A 20,271-nucleotide genomic window follows, 5' to 3' on the forward strand; every position below is an offset into this window, starting at 1 on the left:
AAATAAAGCTTCGCCAGTTTGGGTCCTTATCACAACTGATCAAGATGGCCAAACGATTCTCTGCTCAGAGGGCCTTGCAAATGATTTTGGAAGAGAGAGAACCATTTGATGATGATGTAGAGGAAGAGAAAGAGGTTTCAGAATGTTAGGATCACATTTCTGAGAATTCTGAGTCTGACAGTGACTTTGAAGTAGAGGATGAGATTGAGCATCAGCTAGTTACAAAAAAAAGACGAGCCACGGGACCAGCCGGTCAGCGGGCAAAAAAACAAGCAACACTTTAATTCATTAATGTGATCCAACAAATGTAAATGGAGAAATATTAACCATATAAGCTGTTTATATTGCTTGTAATTGGGATGAAGTAAACATCTGTTGAGTATTTTAACATAAAATAGTTTGATTGTGTTGAATTGAAACCCAAAAAGGCAGCGGGTCAGTCCACCAGACCCACGAACACTGGCTGAGTAACAAAGATATGAACACCACACAAGGGTTAAAGGATTGGTAGTTTACCATCAACCTCTATGCCTCTCATGTTATAGTGGCTGCTGACTCTGGCCATGTAGTCTCTGATGTACCAGTGTGGCGTGTCACTGGACATGTTGATACGATACTCTGCCACACCTGGCGGGGAGCCCTGCACTGGATCCTTCTTGCTGGCGTTGTAGAATTTGTTCTGGAAACCCATGGACAGAATGTCCACCAGCTGGGAAAGACGCAGAAACAGATTAGCATTAAGCAGTGTAGGAATTTGTTTTTATATATTTAATTATTTCGTTCAAATCTATGTATTAGCAGCAAACACTGGCGCGGACGCGGACGCGGACACACACACACACACACACACACACACACACACACACACACACACACACACACACACACACACACACACACACACACACACACACACACACACACACACACCTGTTTGAGTCCATCAGATCTGTTCGGCACCCAGCCCACAGAGACGTTGAACACATTTCCCCCTGCAGAAACAGAACATTATCCACAGCTTTATACAAGCTCAATACAATATATGGGCATGTTTACCATGGTAACAGTAAAGGAAGAGCAGAGCTACAATAATGTTAAAGAAGACAAAGAGGGAGGCTTTACCTGGAGGATTTGCAAGGTCACCTGCAGAGAAACAAACACATCATTCAGAAGTGCGTTCCTTACACAGATGACACACTGCTATCTGTTGTAGAGCATCATTGTTTTCAGAAATGTGCAAACTGGCACTGCAGTAAGAGATTCTTTCCTGATTAACTTGCTTTGCCCTGGGGTCACTTTTGCTAAACGACAGGAAGCACCTTAGTTACTATACAAAAACTAATTATTTCTATTTTCAATCAATTCAATTTAATTGTTAATTAGAATATGGTTGGCGTGCCGGATTTGGCCTACCGGCCATACATTGAGTATCACTTATAATATAGGCTTATCTATTTGTGGAGTTCCTGATACATCAATTGCTGTATCAGTGCTTAGCAAATCACATTGGCAATTTCCGTTATTCTGGTTGATTATATATTATTATCATTTCTGCTGATATTTGTATATATTTCATAATGTGGTAACAATTTATATGGATATATATCTATAGAGTTTTATTAACATTTCAACATCTTATGTACATGGGACAATTTGTGAACAAACCTCCATATTCTCAAAATAATTTAGTTGAAATATTCAAAAAAGTGTTAACCCTCCTGTTATCCTTGGGGTCAATTTGACCTCATTCAATGTTTAACCGTTAACGTATCTAAAAAAATGGTTCACATTATTTTTTTTGCTTAGTATTTTACTTTTCCTAATTTAGTGAGGACTAATGGGTAAACATACCATGAACATGAAGATCTTTTTTAAATGTCCTGTACACACTTTGTACGCATCAGTGTTCCTCGGGTCAATTTGACCCCAGGCTGTTTTAGTAGTATAAAACATATACATATACTTGCCTCTATCCTGGTTCTGTTTGATCTGAGTGCTGCCTTTGACACTATTGACCATAAAATACTACTACAAAGATTAGAACTTTTAATAGGTATAAGAGGAACTGCATTAAACTGGTTCAGGTAATATCAAAACGGTCTCAGTTTGTATCTGTCAACGATGAATCCTCATTAGAAATTACAGTCAGTCATGGAGTAACGCAAGGGTCTGTAGTTGGACCCATCCTGTTCATCTTATATATGCTACCATTGGGCAATATCATAAGGAATAACTCCATCAATTTTCATTGTGATGCTGATGATACACAATTGTATCTATCAATTAAACCAGGTGAACAATTTCCATTAGTTAAACTGCAAGAATGCCTCACAGACATAAAGACAAAACAGAAGTCATTATATTTGGCCCCCAGCACCTTCGGAACAAACTGTCCAACAACACAATTTATTCGGATGGTATTACCTTAACCTCCAGCACCACTGTAAAAAATCTTGGTGTTATCTTTGATGAGGATTTGTCTTTTAAATCCCATATAAAGCAAATTTCAAGGACTGCCTACTTCCATCTACGGAATATTGCAAAAATCCGGCACATCCTAAATCACAACAATGCAGAAACACTAATCCATGCTTTTATCACCTCCAGGCTGGGTTATTGCAATCCCCTTTTATCAGGCTGTCCAAACTCATCATTAAAGACCCTTCAATTCATACAAAATGCTGCAGCACAGGTTTTAACAGGGACGAAAAAGATGGACCACATCACTCCTGTTTTAGCAGCTTTGCACTGGCTACCAGTTAAGTCCAGGATTAATTTTAAAATACTTTTACCCACATACAAAGCGCTCAATGGTCAGGGACCATCCTACCTACAGGATCTTTTAATCTCCTATTGCCCCTCCAGGGCATTAAGATCCCAGAGTGCAGGTCTGTTGGTGGTTCCCACAGTCCACAAAATAAGATCAGGTGCTAGAGCTTTCGGCTACCAAGCTCCGTTCCTCTGGAACCAACTTCCAGTGACGATTAGGGAGGCAGACAGTGAGTAGGTTGAAGACTTTCTTCTTTGGTACAGCATACAGTTAAGACTGGTTTTAAACCCCCTTTTATACATCCTCATGGACCCTTCGTTTGATGGAATTTTAATTATTGTACTCTAACTGTATTTGTGATATTGTGTTGTGTTCCTCTTTAAATTGGTATTTTCATATTGATCTTGTAAGATACGTTTGTTGTTTTTACATTGTTTTACATTGCGTTTACATTGTCAATTGTGTTTGTTGATTTGTGAAGCCCTCAGACAAATATGATTTGTGATATTGGGCTATATAAATAAACTTGAATTGAATTGAATATACAAATGTCAATATTTTACACATATTTGTGTTGATTGTGTAGGATGATATTGAGGTGACTATTACATGCAAATGTATCATTGTAAAAAAAAAACTACCCTCTGCTTTAGTTATTGGTCCTTTAACAACATCAAAAAGATCTTACTTTAATATTTTATTTCAGTCAGTGAGTTTTTATGGTGATTTATATATTTGTCGATAGTCCCATAATAGGAATTCTGGATGTATAAAGGGGTCTGTAGGGGGGAAGGTTGGGGTAATGTTTTATTTAAATGGTTATTTAGGTAGTCAACTAAGATACCTAAAGCACCAGAGACATACATGTTGGTTAACATTCGGAATATGATCATTGTCTTGAGTTTTAAACTACTGGGGTCAAATTGACCCCAGAGGATAACGGGTGTAAAGTAAATCTGAGGATAACAGGAGGGTTAAGACATGATTCCTAAAATATGATGCAGTAATTAAGGTATTCTCTCAGTGAATACATTATATTTTACTTGTGTGTGTTGCTGGTAATACACTTAAACACAGAAAGGCAAACATGCACATACCACATCCATCAGTGTCCCTGGTCTTCTTGTATCGACAGAAGCACTCGACAGAACCCGGCGTGTTCTTACACTCAAACTTAGCATTGGGGCAGGTGGCCAGCTCTGCACACTCATCTACATCTACAACACAGACAGAGACAGGTCAAACATGTAAAATACATGTGCTGGTATTCATACTCAAATGTTGGCTGAATAGCAGGGGTGGCTACAAGTCATTGATTTCAAGTCACAACTCAGTCTTTGCAATCCATACACTAGTCAAGTCCAAGTCAAAACGTACAAGTCCCAATTCAATACTGATAAGTCCCAAGTCAAATCCCAACTTAATACTAACAACTCCTGAGTTCAATTCCAAAGTCAACATTGACAAGTCCTGATTCAATGCTAAATTCAAAATGTATGAGTCTCACGTTAAATCCCAAATCAAGACTAACAAGTGCCAAGTTAAATCCAACTTCAACACTGACAAGTCCCCAGTCTAGTTCTAAGTCAAAATGTAGAAGTCCCAAGTCAAACCCAAAGTCAATACTAACCACTCCCAATTCCCAAGTCAAGACTGATAAGTCCTGCGTGAAGTTGTAAGCCAAGACAAACAAGTCTAAAGTCGATTCCCAAATCAAAACTGACAAGCCTCAAGTCAAGATTTACAAGTCCCAAATCAAATCCCAATTCAAGAGTAACCACTCCCAAGTCTCAAGTGAATACTGGTGTAAGTAAAGACAAACAAGTCACAAGTCAGAGGTCAAGATTTACAAGTTGTTACGACCCGCCCCTTACTCGATCGTAGTGGCTCGAGGGAAGACCCGCAACATAAAATAAAACACAAAATTCACGTACAATAACGGTCATTTATTTATACAAACAAAAAGAGGTCTGGAGGATTGGCCGAAATAAACAAAAAGAGGGAGGGAGCCCGAGCCAGCCGCACCACGGGCCGTATGACCCAGAGCTGTCCTCCCCTAACCAGAAGTCAAATAGTAACCCTACGGGATACAAAACAAAGCCGCGTAAAACTTGACTACCACGCCCTCCAGACTAAACATAAAACAAAGGCACATCAAAAGGACTAGCGCTTCACAACAGTAACGGCCCCTACACACGGCGGCGTGCGTTGTCGCTTGTCGGCGGGGGGGGGGCTGAAACTCGACCAACAACCAATCACATGAATCTCCCGCTCCAGACACACAAGCACGCGGTTTGATTGGCTAGAGCTTGGACTGGCATATGATTCGATTGGCTGACGCCTCCGTCGAGGCGTCAAAAGTAGAACATTGCTCTACTTTTGCAACGAGCACCGCGAGAGAAGCTACGCTTTGCTCCCACAATGCAGTTCGGCGAATCGTGACGTCACCCCATTCAAAGTTAATGGGCAGAAGCGTTGAAGCGGCATTGCACGCCGACGTGTGTAGGGGCCGTAAGCGACCACACAAAGGAGAGGGTTTCCTGGCATTGGCATCAGCAAAAGGGGAGACACATCCCACTCCTCCAGCTTCTCCTTATATCCTGCCAGCGATTAGGAACACCTGGTAGAGGTGGAGCCAGGGGCAGACCAGGTGTGTCTGCGCAACAGGGAGGCAGAGAGACAAACAGGAGGGGAGCACGTAACACAAGTCAAGTCAAATCCCAAGTTAAGACTAACATCTCCCAAGTTAAATCCCAAATTAAAAACAACTTGTCTCAATAAACAACAAAGTCAAGACTGACACGTCCCAAGTAAAGTCCCAAACCAAGATTTACCAGTCCCAAATCAACACTGAAAAGTCCAGAGTCAAGTCATAACTCAAGACAAACAAGTCCCAAATAAATTCCCAAATCAAGTCCCAAGTCAAGTCCCAAGTCAAGACAATGCTCTTTCATAGCATGACGTAGCCTTTGCTGTGCAGTACCTGTGCAGTTGCGTCCGTCTCCCGTAAAGCCAGGCTTACATGTGCAGGTGAAGTTCTGTTTGGTGCTGAGGCAGTCGGCATCTTTGTGGCAGGGGAAGGGGAAAGGAGGGCTGCACATGTCTGAAAGGAATACAGAGAAGCAAGAGTGAGATCAATATTAATATACGGGATGGGACACATCTGATAATATGACTGCACAAAGCACTACAGACCATGCTCAAAGCACTTGTATCCCTGTTTTCCTCCAGAGACAGCATTTTTGGGACACTCTCCACAGGTAAACTGTCCGGGCTCTGTCTCTGACTGACATTGAACGCCTCGGAAACAGGGTTTGCCTTTACATACGTCTGCAGTTTTCTCACAGAACTTCCCACTGAACCCCTTTGGGCACAGGCACCCCACCACCTGGGAGGAAAGAGATATGAACAGAAAGGAAGAGGGATAGACAAAATAACATATTGCATAAATAGAAAATAATACTTGTCCCACACTTTTTCATATAACTCCAATTAGGCTAGCAGCATGAGCTGGGTCAAACCTGGGTACCGGAAGCAACAGAAAGTTTGCAGATCTGGCGGGGAGTTGGGCCAGCACCCCAGGGATCAGACCCCTGGCACTGGGGATTGCTAAATTTGGGATTAAAATTCACTGGATATATGGGTCAAATTAAATTATTTGAAATGTGAATTTTCCATTGGTGGAGCAAGGAGTTGTGGGACGGCAATATGCTCATGCATTCCTAAAAAAGACAGCTTCTTTGAAGCATTTTTTGTTCGAATTTAAAGGGTTCAATGATTTATTATAATGCTAGCCACTTGAATAATTGGGGTAGATAGATATGGTCATTCAAAGAGGCCATATTATGCTCTTTGGGTTTTCCCTTTCTTGTAGTGTGTTTTATAGTTTTTTGTTTACTTGTAAAGAGTGCTTGAATTGGGCCGGTACTCACCGGTACGCAGTACCGGGACTTCAGATTTTTACCCATCTGGTACCGTTACTTCTTATTGAGCACCGGCACGGTGCCGGGACAGCGGTACTCAGTAGATGCGTCATGAGGTGCCATCTTTGCCCGCCTCGCCCCGGAGCAGCCGTCTTCGTCGCCCCAAACACCGCCACCCCTCAGCGGCCCGCGAGTGCCAGAGGACCTCGGCAAAACAGAGCCTGCCCAGGTATATTTAAATAAGTTCCCAACTCGCCTGTACAGTGGGGTAAGGCACTCATTTAGCAGCTCATGGTTTAAAAACAGAGATTGGCTGGAATGTCCTGTAAAAAAGATGCCATCTTCTGCTATGCCTGAAGACATTTCGGTTCAAATACATCTAACTCAGATGCCTTCACCACAACTGTACCATAGTACCAAACGCTGTTTCCTGGTACTCATCTGAGTAACTCACTCAAAATGAAATACTATACGACAGTAAAACAAGAATAGAGTTTAAAAAGGGAGTGATGTGTAAAATATCCATAAAGAAAAAGTAAATCAGTTTACAGTTCTGTTTTATATGGATGTTGAGAAGTATCCATAGATCTCTTAATGTTGCTCTCAAAGCGCACCAGATTGATGCATTTAACTTCAATATTTAAAAAATATCACTGCACCCCCTCTAATCTCAGATGCACCCTGAGCATTATAGGATATACTATATGACTTTGAGCCAAATTCTTGTTTTTTGGCTGTATAAATAAAATTGACTTGAAACAGTTGCTGATTTAGATTACTGGCACCTTTTTTTATTCCAATTCAAGCACTGCTTGTAAATGTTCTGCAAAGCCTAAATTCCCAAAGATCCCTGCAGAGGGTGTTTCTGTTGAGGGAAATCAACCTTAACATGTCATGAGAAAAACTTTTGCATATCAAAGATGTACCTGAAAAGTCCCCTGCTGGAGGTTTTCAGTGACACTCTCATACTGGCAGGTCCCTCCGTTGAGGCAGTTGCAAACGTGCAGGATGGGGGTGAACAGGGAGCTGGAGAGCCCGTCACTGACTCTGATGGTCAGCTGGACTGGCTGTGTGGTGAGGGGCATCCAGGTCAGGAAGCCGTCCCCTGGAGCAACAAGCACAAAGGTATAGCATAGAGTAGTATACAGAGTATACAGTATGTATATGAATGGTCATTTGCATAATAATGGCAGGGAAACAGTGTTGAAAAACTTTAGACAATTAAAAAAAAAAAACTATTTACACTCACAACATTTCTTTTTGTTGTTATTGTATTTTATTTTATACAGGAAAAAAATACACAAACGCAAATATGATGACAAAAATATAACCTCATAATAATAAAAAAATCAACACAAAAATATAACTAAAATAAATATTATAACATACCAAATAAAATGAAAATAAAAGTCAAATATCTTGCGTCGCTAGAGCAAGATCAATCCTGTTGAGTTGGTGCTATTTTGAAAAGGTTTTTTTGCAATTATATTTTCCAACAATTGGATTGCAATGTATTTTTGGGGGGGAAAGTTAGATTCAGATTACTTTTCCCCTGACCTTAAAATACAAACATTTTAACAAATTAACATATTGACAGTAGAAAAACTGATAAAACATTTTTATTTTAGAGCCTATGCTGAGTGTTTAATATTAGACATGGAAATATTTTTTTTTAGTTGCATTAATGTTCTTGGTTATCCTCAAAAAAATATCTGGAAGGATCATTTGTTATTTTTGTAAATTGTCATCAGTCAAAAGGACAGAAAGCAGTAAGGTATGTTAAATTACATTTTAAAATTATTTTTGCCTTTATATTTCTGACACTTTTTTTTGTAAAAATAATCATAGATTTGTCATAAAAAAACACCATTTCATACATGACTGTTACTTTTTGAGCCTTCTGGTTCCCTGTGCGTGTCTGTCAGTGTGACCCATCCACTGACTCGGCTCTGAAATGTCCCATCTGGCGAAAATAAGGCTCACAAACCCAATAAAAAATCTTAAGAACGTCATGTGTAACCCTGATGGAGGAGGGGGCGGGGGGCTGTTTTTGGAAAAACATTTTAAGGGGAAAGGTGTGTGTGTGTGTGTGTGTGTGTGTGTGTGTGTGTGTGTGTGTGTGTGTGTGTGTGTGTGTGTGTGTGTGTGTGTGTGTGTGTGTGTGTGTGTCTTACTGCTGCCAATGGAGGTCCGGGGAGGCCTGGGGTGGAGCAGTGAGTAGGTGATGGGGTCTCCATTCGGGTCCTGAGCAACAAACTGAACGTTGACAGTGGAGTTGACCTTACAGCCAATCACTGTGGGCTCCGTCACTATGGGAGGCATGTTACCTAGCAGACCACATTAAATTAGAACAGGTCAATGGGGGAAACACAGAACATTTCAAATTAAAAGTCCTTACCGTATACGAGAGCCAGATTTTGATATTGGTTCTTGGCAGCCAGAGTGCGCTGACCCAGGTCAGAGCTGCCGGTTGCTATGGTGTCGTGGACGCACTGCATGCTGCCTTTACAGGTTCTCCTCAGCTCCCTCACCTCCGTAGGACTGAGGCTCTCCAGGAGCTGCTGAGAGGAGGCAGGCTGCAGTGGAGCATGTGGAGGTGGAGAGAACAGCAGGCTCTCTGGGACGGGAACTGCCCCTGGAAACACACAGGCAGACAGTTGGAGCTGAGCACAACACACCAGATAACTGGAAACCAAACTTGGGGAGTTATAATCTCAGAGAAGCATGACTCACCCATTATTTCCTTTACAAAATACAAGGTTAGGGCAGGGTGTCCCAATATTGTTACATTTCATGTATGGAGGGCCCACTATTCATGTTTACATGCACACTTATATTCCACTTTTGCTTCAAATGTGGCATTATTGCAATTTTTTTTACTAGAAACAAATTCATCATATTCAATTTGGGTTTTTCTGTTAAAAAAGTCAGACATTCGAACATTATTCTGGTTTTAAGAGCTTTCTTATGATGTAAGTGCATTTGGAATAAGCGTCACAATTGAGTTTTTTTGTTTTCTTACAGCAAATTGCATGTGGGCTTTCTTTGACAACTAACAGAGGTGTACAAAAGTGGCAAGAGGCTGTGAGTTGTTAATGAAAAGCCCACATTTGTATTCATAAGGAGAAAAAAAGTACCATTAAACCTAATAAAAGACTAAGATATTGAAAGGTTTTTCAAACGTTCTTTAAAAAGCTTACCTGTAGGCTTTACGTAAAATAACTGTGCACATAGCTGGAAAGGATTTAAAAAAAGAGCCAAAACAAGAACATGTTGTTCATGTTTACAATGTCACTTTGAATGTATTGAAGTTGAGGGATATTAAACCAAGACAATTAGGTGAAAGATGCTAAAAGACTTAGCTTTCTGTAAATTATCTTAATCACTACAAATAGCCCCCTTCTTTTTACACATATTCTTTTGACCCAATGTTAAGACATAAATATTGATTATAGCGTCTTCAAAAGCTCACCACAACATGGAGGGAATAATACTCTATTGTTAAGATTTGATGCAACAGAGCACCTAAGTGGGGTAGAGGACCACCTGTAGTAGTCCCGTTCTTAGCCTTGCTTACTATTCACAAACAATAACATTATTAATCTATGTTCCACTTACAGGACACGCCGAAGTCATGCAGCTTGGCCTCTGAAGGGGGGTTGAGGTCCAGTGAGGGGACAAGCCTGCCGTCGGACATGAGGAAATCGTCGGAGCGGTTGGAGCTCCACTGACCCATGAGGCCCACAGTGCGGTTGTAGAAAGTCTGAGGAACCTCCACCATGGCCGCCAGCTGATTGTGGGCTTCCCTCCACACCACCACATGGAGACCACCGGCGTACACCGCCGCACAACGACTCACTGACACACAGCGCACAGCAAAGTCCCTCTCACCCATGTGCACCACACCTGAATGGACAGTGGTGATTTGACATTGAAAACATAATTGGATACAAGGCAGGTTGGGTATAATATTAGTCTTGATGTTAACTGTAAAACCGTATTATTTAATGTAATGTGTAATGTGACCATTACCAACTGTGACTGGGACCTTGGCATCATCAACAAAAAGCTGCAGTCCATCTCCTTTCTCTGCACATCTCCATTCAATCTGAAGAAAATTATGTGAATATTAGAGGTCAATGAAGGACTTACCATTATTTTTTAAATATTCATTCCAGTCTGCTTTTACAATTGGATGAGTGGATTTTGCAGAGGGAATACTTGGGTACTGATTGTGTGACAGTTATAATATATGTACCGGTACCCATTTGCTCACTTTTTCAGACAAGATTGAAATCAATGTATTAGAACGAAGCTTGAGCCAATTAGCTTAGCATAATTTCTCCCTACAATTTTGAGTAGGCCTACTGTATTTACTTTTGGATATCTGTTTGTGTAAGGATTAATCCAACAATTGTTGATGGGTCTTTATTTAAACGTTGGACAAAAGTAGGCTAGCTGCTCCCCTCCTGCGTCGTTATGCTAAGCTAGGCTAATCATCTCCCAGCCAACTATACTTGATGCACAAAAATGGGAATGCCATCACCATCTGTCTCATTACCTTCCTTTCAGAAAGAACATTATTAGACTTAATTTTCCAAAATGTAACCATTTCTTCAAGAGGCACAAACTATCTGTCTGGGGAATAGTCACCGTAACTTTGTCTTGTCTTCTCTCCACACACACACACACACACACACACACACACACACACACACACACACACACACACACACACACACACACACACACACACACACACACACACACACACACACACCCTGACCTTGCCAATGCCCTGGTGGAAGGCAGCCATGCGCACCACCACTGGGACCTCAATGATCCCCTTTGCGTCTGTGTGTAGCTTGTCAGTCTGTCCTTGCAGGGTGAAGATATTAGAGCCGCTGGAGGAGGAGAGACGCAATATCACAAACTCTCCGAGGGCCTTGAATGAGAACTCCGTCCCATCGAAGGTGATGAAATGGAGGCTGCCGTACACCATCGCTGCAAGGGAACATCGACAAGGGGGGTTTTTCTGGCATATTATTGACATTCATCATACTTAAGAGGGGGGTGTATTAGAAACTAAAAAAAGACTATATGCGGGCTTTTTTCAGAACAAAACCTTATAGTTTTACATTTCAGTGGTACATTTACAAAAAAGAAAACTCATATTGAGAGAAAAAAGTTAATTATTCTCTATGAATTTAAAGTAATTCATTTTCTAGAAACAGCTCAAATTGTGGGAATACATTCAGAATGTAATGAGAAAAAAGTAATTAATTTTTTTATTATTATTATCTAACGATCCATACTAAAAAGTTATTTTTTTCTTGTGAATTTGTGATTTTAATGTATTAATTTTAAGTTTTGATATAGCTCCTCCCCTGGTATCGTATTTGTTTTCTTCTTACAACATAGTCTTTTTTAATTGATGGTACAGCATCTTCTCTGCTGCCTATTGCTGACCATAAGGACTAGTTGCATACTGTACATCAAAATAACATTTGATTAATCACTGTACAGTCTGTGATCCCTCACCTACACCCGGTGTCACCTTCCTGGTTAGACTGAATCGGTGAAGGCTTGCCCAGCTGTAACCTTGGCAGCGGTCCAGCGGTCTCTTGTTGAGGTAAAGGTGGCACAGAGGAGACTCGATACAACACCACTGGAACGGCAGGAGATCCTCGTCTGGAGAGAAAAAGTTGATTAAATATTAAATACACTGCCAAGGACAGGTGTCTTACTTTCTCCTTGAGCATGGCATTATAATAAATTGAAACAAAGTGATAAATAAGAACTTTATATGTAAAAAAATGCTTGTATCCTGAAGGGTACAGTATAAAGCTCCTTTAGATATATTTCTGTATATACTTTTAAAGTCCATGTTTTGTCCTTTTTTTAAATGAAATCCAAATGCATACAATTGACTTGGTCTTGAATACAGCTTCATTTGCACTGTCTCATGCAGTTTTTGACTTTGACATAATTATTATTGTATTGAAAAACTGGATAAAAACATTCACTGATGACGATTGAGACTTGAACTCCTTATTTAATGTTGGAAAATTATTTAAATCATAATACCAATATGTTTTTGCACGCTGTTTCCGTAGAAGTATCGTTCGTTGTACCCAGCCAGCAGCGGGCCATCAGGGTCATACACACACCTCTTCCCTGAACCGTGCCTGTTGGACAAGACGGACTGGAAGACGTGCCCCCCTGCGCCCCCCCACCGCAGACCCCTCAGCGTCTTCACCATGGAACCCGGATCAGTGGTGTCCTGCATGAAGGACAAGTCCTCCCGAGCCTGGATGCGTGTGCAGGGACATGGAGGTAGCCCCGTTGTCCACTGTGCGGGGTCCGGCTGCTCCATCGCCCACGCCTGGCACCTTAGCCGGGAATCTAGGTCTGACCCCCTTGGTGCTGTAAAATCATACACCAGTTGACCCAGCTTCCCCATGACCCCCTTCACCTGCTGGGGCCTGTATCTGCCCCCAGGCCCAAAAAAGTTGTCTGGGGGTACAGTGGGCTCCCTGTAGGAGGATTTTCCATCCGTATAGCCGATGATAGCGTCATGGTATTGCCTCTGGCCGGGACCCCAGAGCATGTCCCCGTACTGCAGGAGGGCGAAGGAGCGCACTCCATCAGTGGTCAGGATACACTGGAAAGTGTTAGTCTGAAAATGAAAAGTAAGTTCTGTTATAGATGTTTTTACATTTACACTTATTACTTACTTTGTTTTTCTGGCCCGTTTTCATGAATTACAACAACATATTTAAAAAGGTATTTTAAGTGTCATTCCCTTGAGATATGTTTCTGTGTTTAATCTGCCCATGGATGAAAATTAAATAGCTAAATAAAAAATGGTCTTCTCTTTTTTAAATGAATTCTTTTTTAAAGCATGGTCCTTTACATCTTTTTAATTTAATTAATAATAAGAATACATACAAAATATATATATAATAAAGATAATAAACATTCAACAAAAAAAACAAGCTGATTACTAAAGAAATTGCATTGATCCTAAAATAAGAAGATGAGGCCTTTTATCAAGGGGGTCGGTGGGAGGCTTTGGCTCAGTGCGCTGATCTTCGAATCGGAGGATGGCAAGTTTGAGTCCCACTGCAGTCAGCATGTCGTTGTTGTTAGGGAATAATTTGCTTAGGTATTCAACCTTCGACACAGTTCATAATTTTCTCCTCTCACTGTCTCCTTTCCCATGGTATAGGTCTACGGCACATGTGTCAAACTCAAGGCCCGGGGGCCAAATCAGGCCCTTGGTGGATTTAATTTCGGCCCGCAGGATAATTTCTAATTGCTGTTAGATCTGGCCGCCGGTATATTCCTCAGCTCAGAGCCTTAGCCCAAACATTGATGAACTTGCACCCAAGATGAGATGCCAAGTATCTGGCTTGAACTAGCATCACAGAGCAGCACACTGAGTTTCAATATATGTTTCCTTCCGCACTTTCTTTCTTGCGACAACAGGGAATGTTTGGTTTTTTCTTTGAGGGGAATTGTTTTTTTGAAGCTGTTGTTGGCTGTGGAAAAATGTAATCATAAGAAATGACTCTGGAAAAGCTGCAGATAGAGCCATAAGGAATTAATGCAACTGATTATTTAATGTTGTTTTTATAGGCAATAATTTAAGCTTTGTTAGTTCCAGATTTAATATGTGAAATAAGTTCATTTCAATACATTTTGCAATAAACATCGAACCAGTATCGACTAGTACCGATTTTTTTATTTTGGCCCGGTGTGTATTTGAGTTTGACACCCCTGGTCTAAGGCCTTGGGCATTGCTGCTATCTCTCTTAAGGAGGAGCAGCTTGGGCGCATTGTTGTTGCCAGTCTATGACAGAGCACAAGCCGCCATGAGGTAGTTTACTGTTCAGGGATGTAGGTTCCCTGGCGCACATTATTTTCTATGGCCGAGAGCTCTAGTTAGATTCAGGGTGCATAATGTTTAGTCTCACTGATAAAGAATGTTGATTATTACACTCTGAACTAGTTAAAACCTTGTACTACAGAAGGAGTTCTTCAGAATTGGTTTGGCAACCGCTGTGTCAACTCGTGACACACCACCTGTCTTGTCAACTCTCCGGCCGAAACTCCAAATGAACCATCAGTCTTTGCCATCAAAGCTCCAGCTCTCCTCGTGTCTCTCTGAGTCCTGTTTCCAATTGCTTCAGAAGTTTCCCCCACAGTTGTGTCCCTGGGCAAGACACTTCACCCCAAATTGCTCCTGTGAGGATTGCCCACAGTATTGAGTATTTTCGCTTTGGATAAAAGCATCTAACAAGTTAAATGTAATGTAATGTAACAAGTAAAAAGAGGATATCAACTAAACATTTAAACATAGATTATTGTAATATTATAGATATAGAGGTATACATTCCATAAAATATTCTTCAGCCAATGTTGCAGTCTACCTTGCATGATATAGTTTTATACATTTAGCAAATAACAACACTAACACGTTAACAGTGTGTTAAACTATAGAAATATTAAAAATATGTTTTTCTTTTATGCAGCCTGAAAAAAAAACATGACTGTAATCCCAAATTGATTGTCATAATGTATCCCTGATTGTAAAACATCCGTGTGTCACTACACTACTCTAAATTTTGATACATTCCCATCGTAAAAGAGCAGCAAGAATGCACTTACTATGCCAAAATGCCATTGTAAGAAGTAATTACATAGACAGGTGGCAGCTCTGCTTTTACGCCCTGTAGCTGAAACAGCCCCAAGGTGGCACCAAAGTTAAACAAAACAGCCCAAGTGTTATGAGCTTTCATTGAGGAGATGGTTAAAGGTTTCATATTGCACAAAACAATAGCAAATAAAGTTGGACAAGCACTCCCTGCTAAATATTATTTCAATAGAATGTTATTATAGAACAGAATTATTTAGTTTTTATCACTAACAATTGCATTTAAGGGCATTTTTATCTTGAAGTTCGTCATGTTGAGGCAATTATAAATACTTGAAGAAATAACATAAGAAAATACAGTTCTGCTGCATATCATACAAGCATATAGTCAGTCTTATTTGAAAGGTTGCTAAACTATTAATGTTACATTTGTACGATAATGTTAAAAGCTCAATGTATAGTAATAGAAAATTAAAGTACAAGTATGCCAAAATAGTACTTCAGTTTAACACTTGTACTTAGTTACATACAACCACTCTTAAATACCAACTGATGTTCAGAGATAAAAGAAAGGAAGAACGAAAGAAAATAAATCTGTTTAGTTTTACATCTCTTTACCTCTGAGAAGTTGATTTTCTGATAGACGACGGGCATCACATGGTCCCAGGTGATCTTGAGGATCCATGCAGGGGTGAAGGCAGGCTTGTTCCTCCGCTGCTCAAACTTCGTCACATCATCTGCCGTACGGTTAAACACTATCTGGGAGTAGACATCTGATACATCCAGGCCATGATATTCCTGAAAGATTAGAAAAAGAAAATAAGGAGATATATAATGCACAAGTTACAAAAAATGCCAGACCCTAACCAATTTGATAAGAAAAAGAATAAATTATACAAAAATAACGATAATAATAACAACAATAACAAACAAAATAATGAATACAATAATAAAATAATTTAAAATGTGAGAAAAAGTCCTTTACATGATAAAAAGACAGACAACAAAAATGTCAAATAACTGGAAATAGAAAACCTTAAGTAATAGAAAACAATCACATTAACACATCTAACCTGATAGAGCAGCCTTCCGTCACCATGGGTGAGGTCAGCATCATCCCAAAATGCCGCCAGCAGGCCCACTGTCATGTTGTCGGGGAAACCATACGCCAATGGAGCCGGGAGCAGGTACTGCTCGTTCTCAGTGACAGATTGAAACTGGACAAGGCCATTGTCTGAAAACTGAGAAAGGAAGGAGAGATACAGATATCATATCAGACTGAGTTTAAAATAAAAATCCTAACAGTATTGCTAATATTTAAGTAGTAATTGCAACATGTAACTACATTTTTAATTTTAATTTTCACAGTAAAACCTTGAGCAAAACATGTTAACCTCATACATATTATGTAATTTATGCTGCCATTTAAACATTGTAGATTGTAGTAAGTCATGACTAATGTATGTGTATTGCTATCACATATCACACTAATGAAACGTATTTATATTCTAATGATAATTACTGTTATCTCTGCGATGAGGCTTTGCTTTAATATTTAGCTTGCTAATTAAATGTGCTGGTAAGATTTAATTACATTTGCTGTTAAGGAGAGAATCCTTTTTTGGTGTGGATACATGAATGTATGAATAATATGAGACATGACCTGGATTAAGATGCAAACATTTCTAAATATTTCCATAATAAAAAAATCAGTTATAGAAGATTACAACTTTTGCAGAGTGTTGTAGACAATGGAAGTTCTAATTAGGGGCAATAATGACCAATGCCCCCACACAACTCAAAACCTCTGTGGATCACCCTTACTCTGGGGAATAATATTATGTTCTCTGCCCAAAGGGGAAATTGTGATTATTCACAGGAAGTGATGAAGAAAAAGTTAGTATTGTTAGTTTTTCCAAGAACCAACCTTATGGGGGTGGTGTAGCAGTTTTGCGAAATACATATTGTACCTTAAAGCCTAACAAGACCCAGGTTTCTGTTAAGAACTCAGGCACTTAAGAGGTAGGACCCAATTGGATGACCCGGGAGACAGAGGTAAAGTATTTGTAAGATACTTTATTTTTTCAAGAACAGCAAAAATGAACAACAAAAAATGGTCTCTACAAAAATGGAGAACAAAATGAAAATCGCTCACGTAGTGAGGATCAAAACTTTTCCCAAGTACAAAAAAGAGCATAGACCTGACCATAGCAAGAGACAATACGAACACAGACCTGAACATGACAAGAGACGAAAACGAACTGACACTGAACACTGGGAGACAGGGGAATTTAAACACAGGGTAACAAGACACAGGTGGGAATAATCAGGGGCGGGACTGACGCTGATTAGCAAAGGAGACACAGAAGGGGTGACAGGTGAAAACAATCAGGAAATTAGACACACCAGGGAAAACTAACGACAGACAGGAAAACACAGGGAAAAAAGACCAGACAATATACAGGGGGGAAAACAGAAAAACACCCACTACCAGACACACAAACTTAAAACCGTGACAGTTTCTCAATCCTCCCATTCCCAGCCATTAAATGGTCTGGAGTAGAGCCATCACTGGTTGTATATAAATGCTTGAAACTCACATAAACCCTGTTGTACAATTTTCCCATGAAGGGGAAACCAATAGGTGGGGTGATGTATGGTGAATTTCCATCTGCTGAGTCCATATTTACGCCTTTATCACCAACCTCATCTCCAAAGGGGTACAGGCTGCTCTCTATTTGTTAAAAGAAGACATGTAATCAGTGGCAAAACTTAACACAAATACATTATACTTCCATTAATCAAACAAAACAGTTTACATTCGAACTTTGAAAAAAAAGAAAAAAGAGAAATGTTGTAATGAGTCCCAATTGAAAATTCTGTGTATAAGCTCAACAGGCCATGCCTTGTACTCTGATGGGAATCGTTGGAATAAATCACACTCTCAATCTGACCATTTTGCCCTTGGTGCTGTTTGAGCTAGGCTATTGCTCCTCTTTTCGCTAACCCAAAATAGAGAAAAACAACATGCGGTGATTAACACTGTGCTTGATAGTATTAACATTAAAGCACCTAATAAGTATGTCAGGAAGCATTTGAGTTTGACAACTGTTGACAATTCTGCTGTTTAAGTGGCCGTGTCAGACCTGACCTTTACCTCACCTACCTCTAATAGGCTTACCATTGATACAAATTGCTAAATTGGCTGTAAATGGAAAGGATGTATGTTTCCATAATGTCTTTTCAGACATGTGAAACCAGACATGTGAAACTAGATAGATAATCCTGAACTCTTGACCTATGCACACGAAGCATTCTAGAAGGTGCAATAAAAGCGTAAAAGTTCCAACCACAATTCTGACTAGGCGTTGTGGTTTTTGACACCTTGACACCTTGACAACGATTACAGCGGTTACGAAGACAATGAGTCAGGATGCAGACTGACTACGTAAAAGATTTGAACCAACTTCCTGGGCCAGCGAATCTTAGAGACAAGCTGTCTCTGTTAATAAATTAAAGTATCAAGTTTGCATATTTGAAATGAAATGCTTAAAGAAAAAACTTGATTCTAAACATGACATTGACAATGTGTTCTGCTTTCATGAAAAATGTTCATAACCCCTCTTGTTAAGATTGCATATTATTACTATAAGTCTTTATTTGTTTTAATTTTAACTTTACATTTTTAATTGTCCATTAAGTAAAAGTTGAACATATGTGACCTCCTTCTCCCTCAAAGATAGAAAAGGGGAAACCACCTGATGCAGAGAGGGAGGAGAGAAGAGACTATAAAAGATGATGTTTAAAGAGAGGCTGGGGCTTTTTAGGCTTGAGAGCTTGGGGGAACTTTTCTGAGGCTTGATTCTGCGTCTTGGTTCTTGGGCTATGGGTTGCTTTTGTATTTTGACTTTGTGTCTTTGTTATTTTTTGGATTCTTGTAAATCCTATATTTTTGTTAAAACCTTAATAAAACCGGTTTGTACTTTGTACATTTCGATCCAATTCCTGGTCTCTCTCGTGGTCTCTGAAGGCATCTGCTTGGTCTTATGGCACATTTCCACTGCAGCGGGGTAGCCCTGTTTAAGCGTCCCTAAGCGTCCTCGCTCAGGCCTCGGGCTGCCTCGCTGGCCGTCCGAGGCCGTGGCGCATTTCCATTACAGTTTAGGACCTGGGGTAGCAACGCAGTGTAGGCGGGGCTTTCGGCTGGAACACTTTCACATTTTGAGTTGTTCCGTCGAGCTCCCGCTGGATTTTATCATCCCCAATGAGATGTAGGAACGTCGTCACCTCCTCGGGCGACCACGGTGTGCTTTTCTTTGACGTTGCCATTTTTGTAGCTCCTCCGTTTACAAAAATGCTGTGTATAAAAATGCTGCAAGCTTGCTTCTAGATATATATGCGACGCTAGGGATGATCTCGCGCGCGATCTTGTGACGATTCTCTCTGACCAATCAGCAGTCGAGAGTGTTGACGTCACTTGTTCAGCCTTGGCCCTGGCCTGATAGAACCACGATTTTATGGGGCCGGAAAAAGAGGGAAAAAGTACCCGCTAGCCGGTGCTACGCTATATGGAAAGGCCACCAAAAACTGGCCTGGCCGCTTGAGGACGATTAAGGACGCTTAAACGGGACGACCCGCTGCAGTGGAAATGCGCCATTACAGTGAGTAAGAACACCCTTCCTTGGAAAAGGCTGACATTAGTTGACCATTTGGATTTTAAATTGTTTAAGGGGAATAGAAACCCTGCTAAGGTTAAACTATAGTTTCACATTGGTTACTGTGGTTAATGTGGTTTTGAGTAATGTTGAAATATGACATATGCTCTGCTGATGTAGTGATATCACTGCTGTGATATTCATATTTTACTCTGACTGTTAATGTCACTGCTGTGATATTAATGTTTGACTCTGGCTGTGTTT

The 20,271-nt window shown here is 40.4% G+C and overlaps 1 protein-coding gene across 1 annotated transcript; it reads right to left on the minus strand.

Annotated features, from left to right (window-relative positions):
- Positions 1-516: 516 nt before the first annotated feature.
- Positions 517-11,063, minus strand: LOC104955876 (mucin-like protein; the record flags this gene model as incomplete). The annotated part of the gene is made up of 11 exons (XM_010783271.1): positions 10,726-11,063; positions 10,312-10,599; positions 9,092-9,328; positions 8,868-9,020; positions 7,620-7,798; positions 5,966-6,158; positions 5,754-5,873; positions 3,868-3,987; positions 1,123-1,143; positions 931-992; positions 517-709 (listed from the first exon to the last, which is right to left on the minus strand). Coding segments are annotated over exons 2-11 (1,555 nt in total), but the record flags the coding sequence as incomplete, so codon positions are not given.
- Between the last annotated feature and the right edge of the window lie 9,208 nt (positions 11,064-20,271).

Source organism: Notothenia coriiceps, unplaced genomic scaffold, assembly GCF_000735185.1.
Source record: "Notothenia coriiceps isolate Sejong01 unplaced genomic scaffold, NC01 NC01_scaffold00024926, whole genome shotgun sequence".
NCBI classification, from domain to species: Eukaryota; Metazoa; Chordata; class Actinopteri; order Perciformes; family Nototheniidae; genus Notothenia; species Notothenia coriiceps.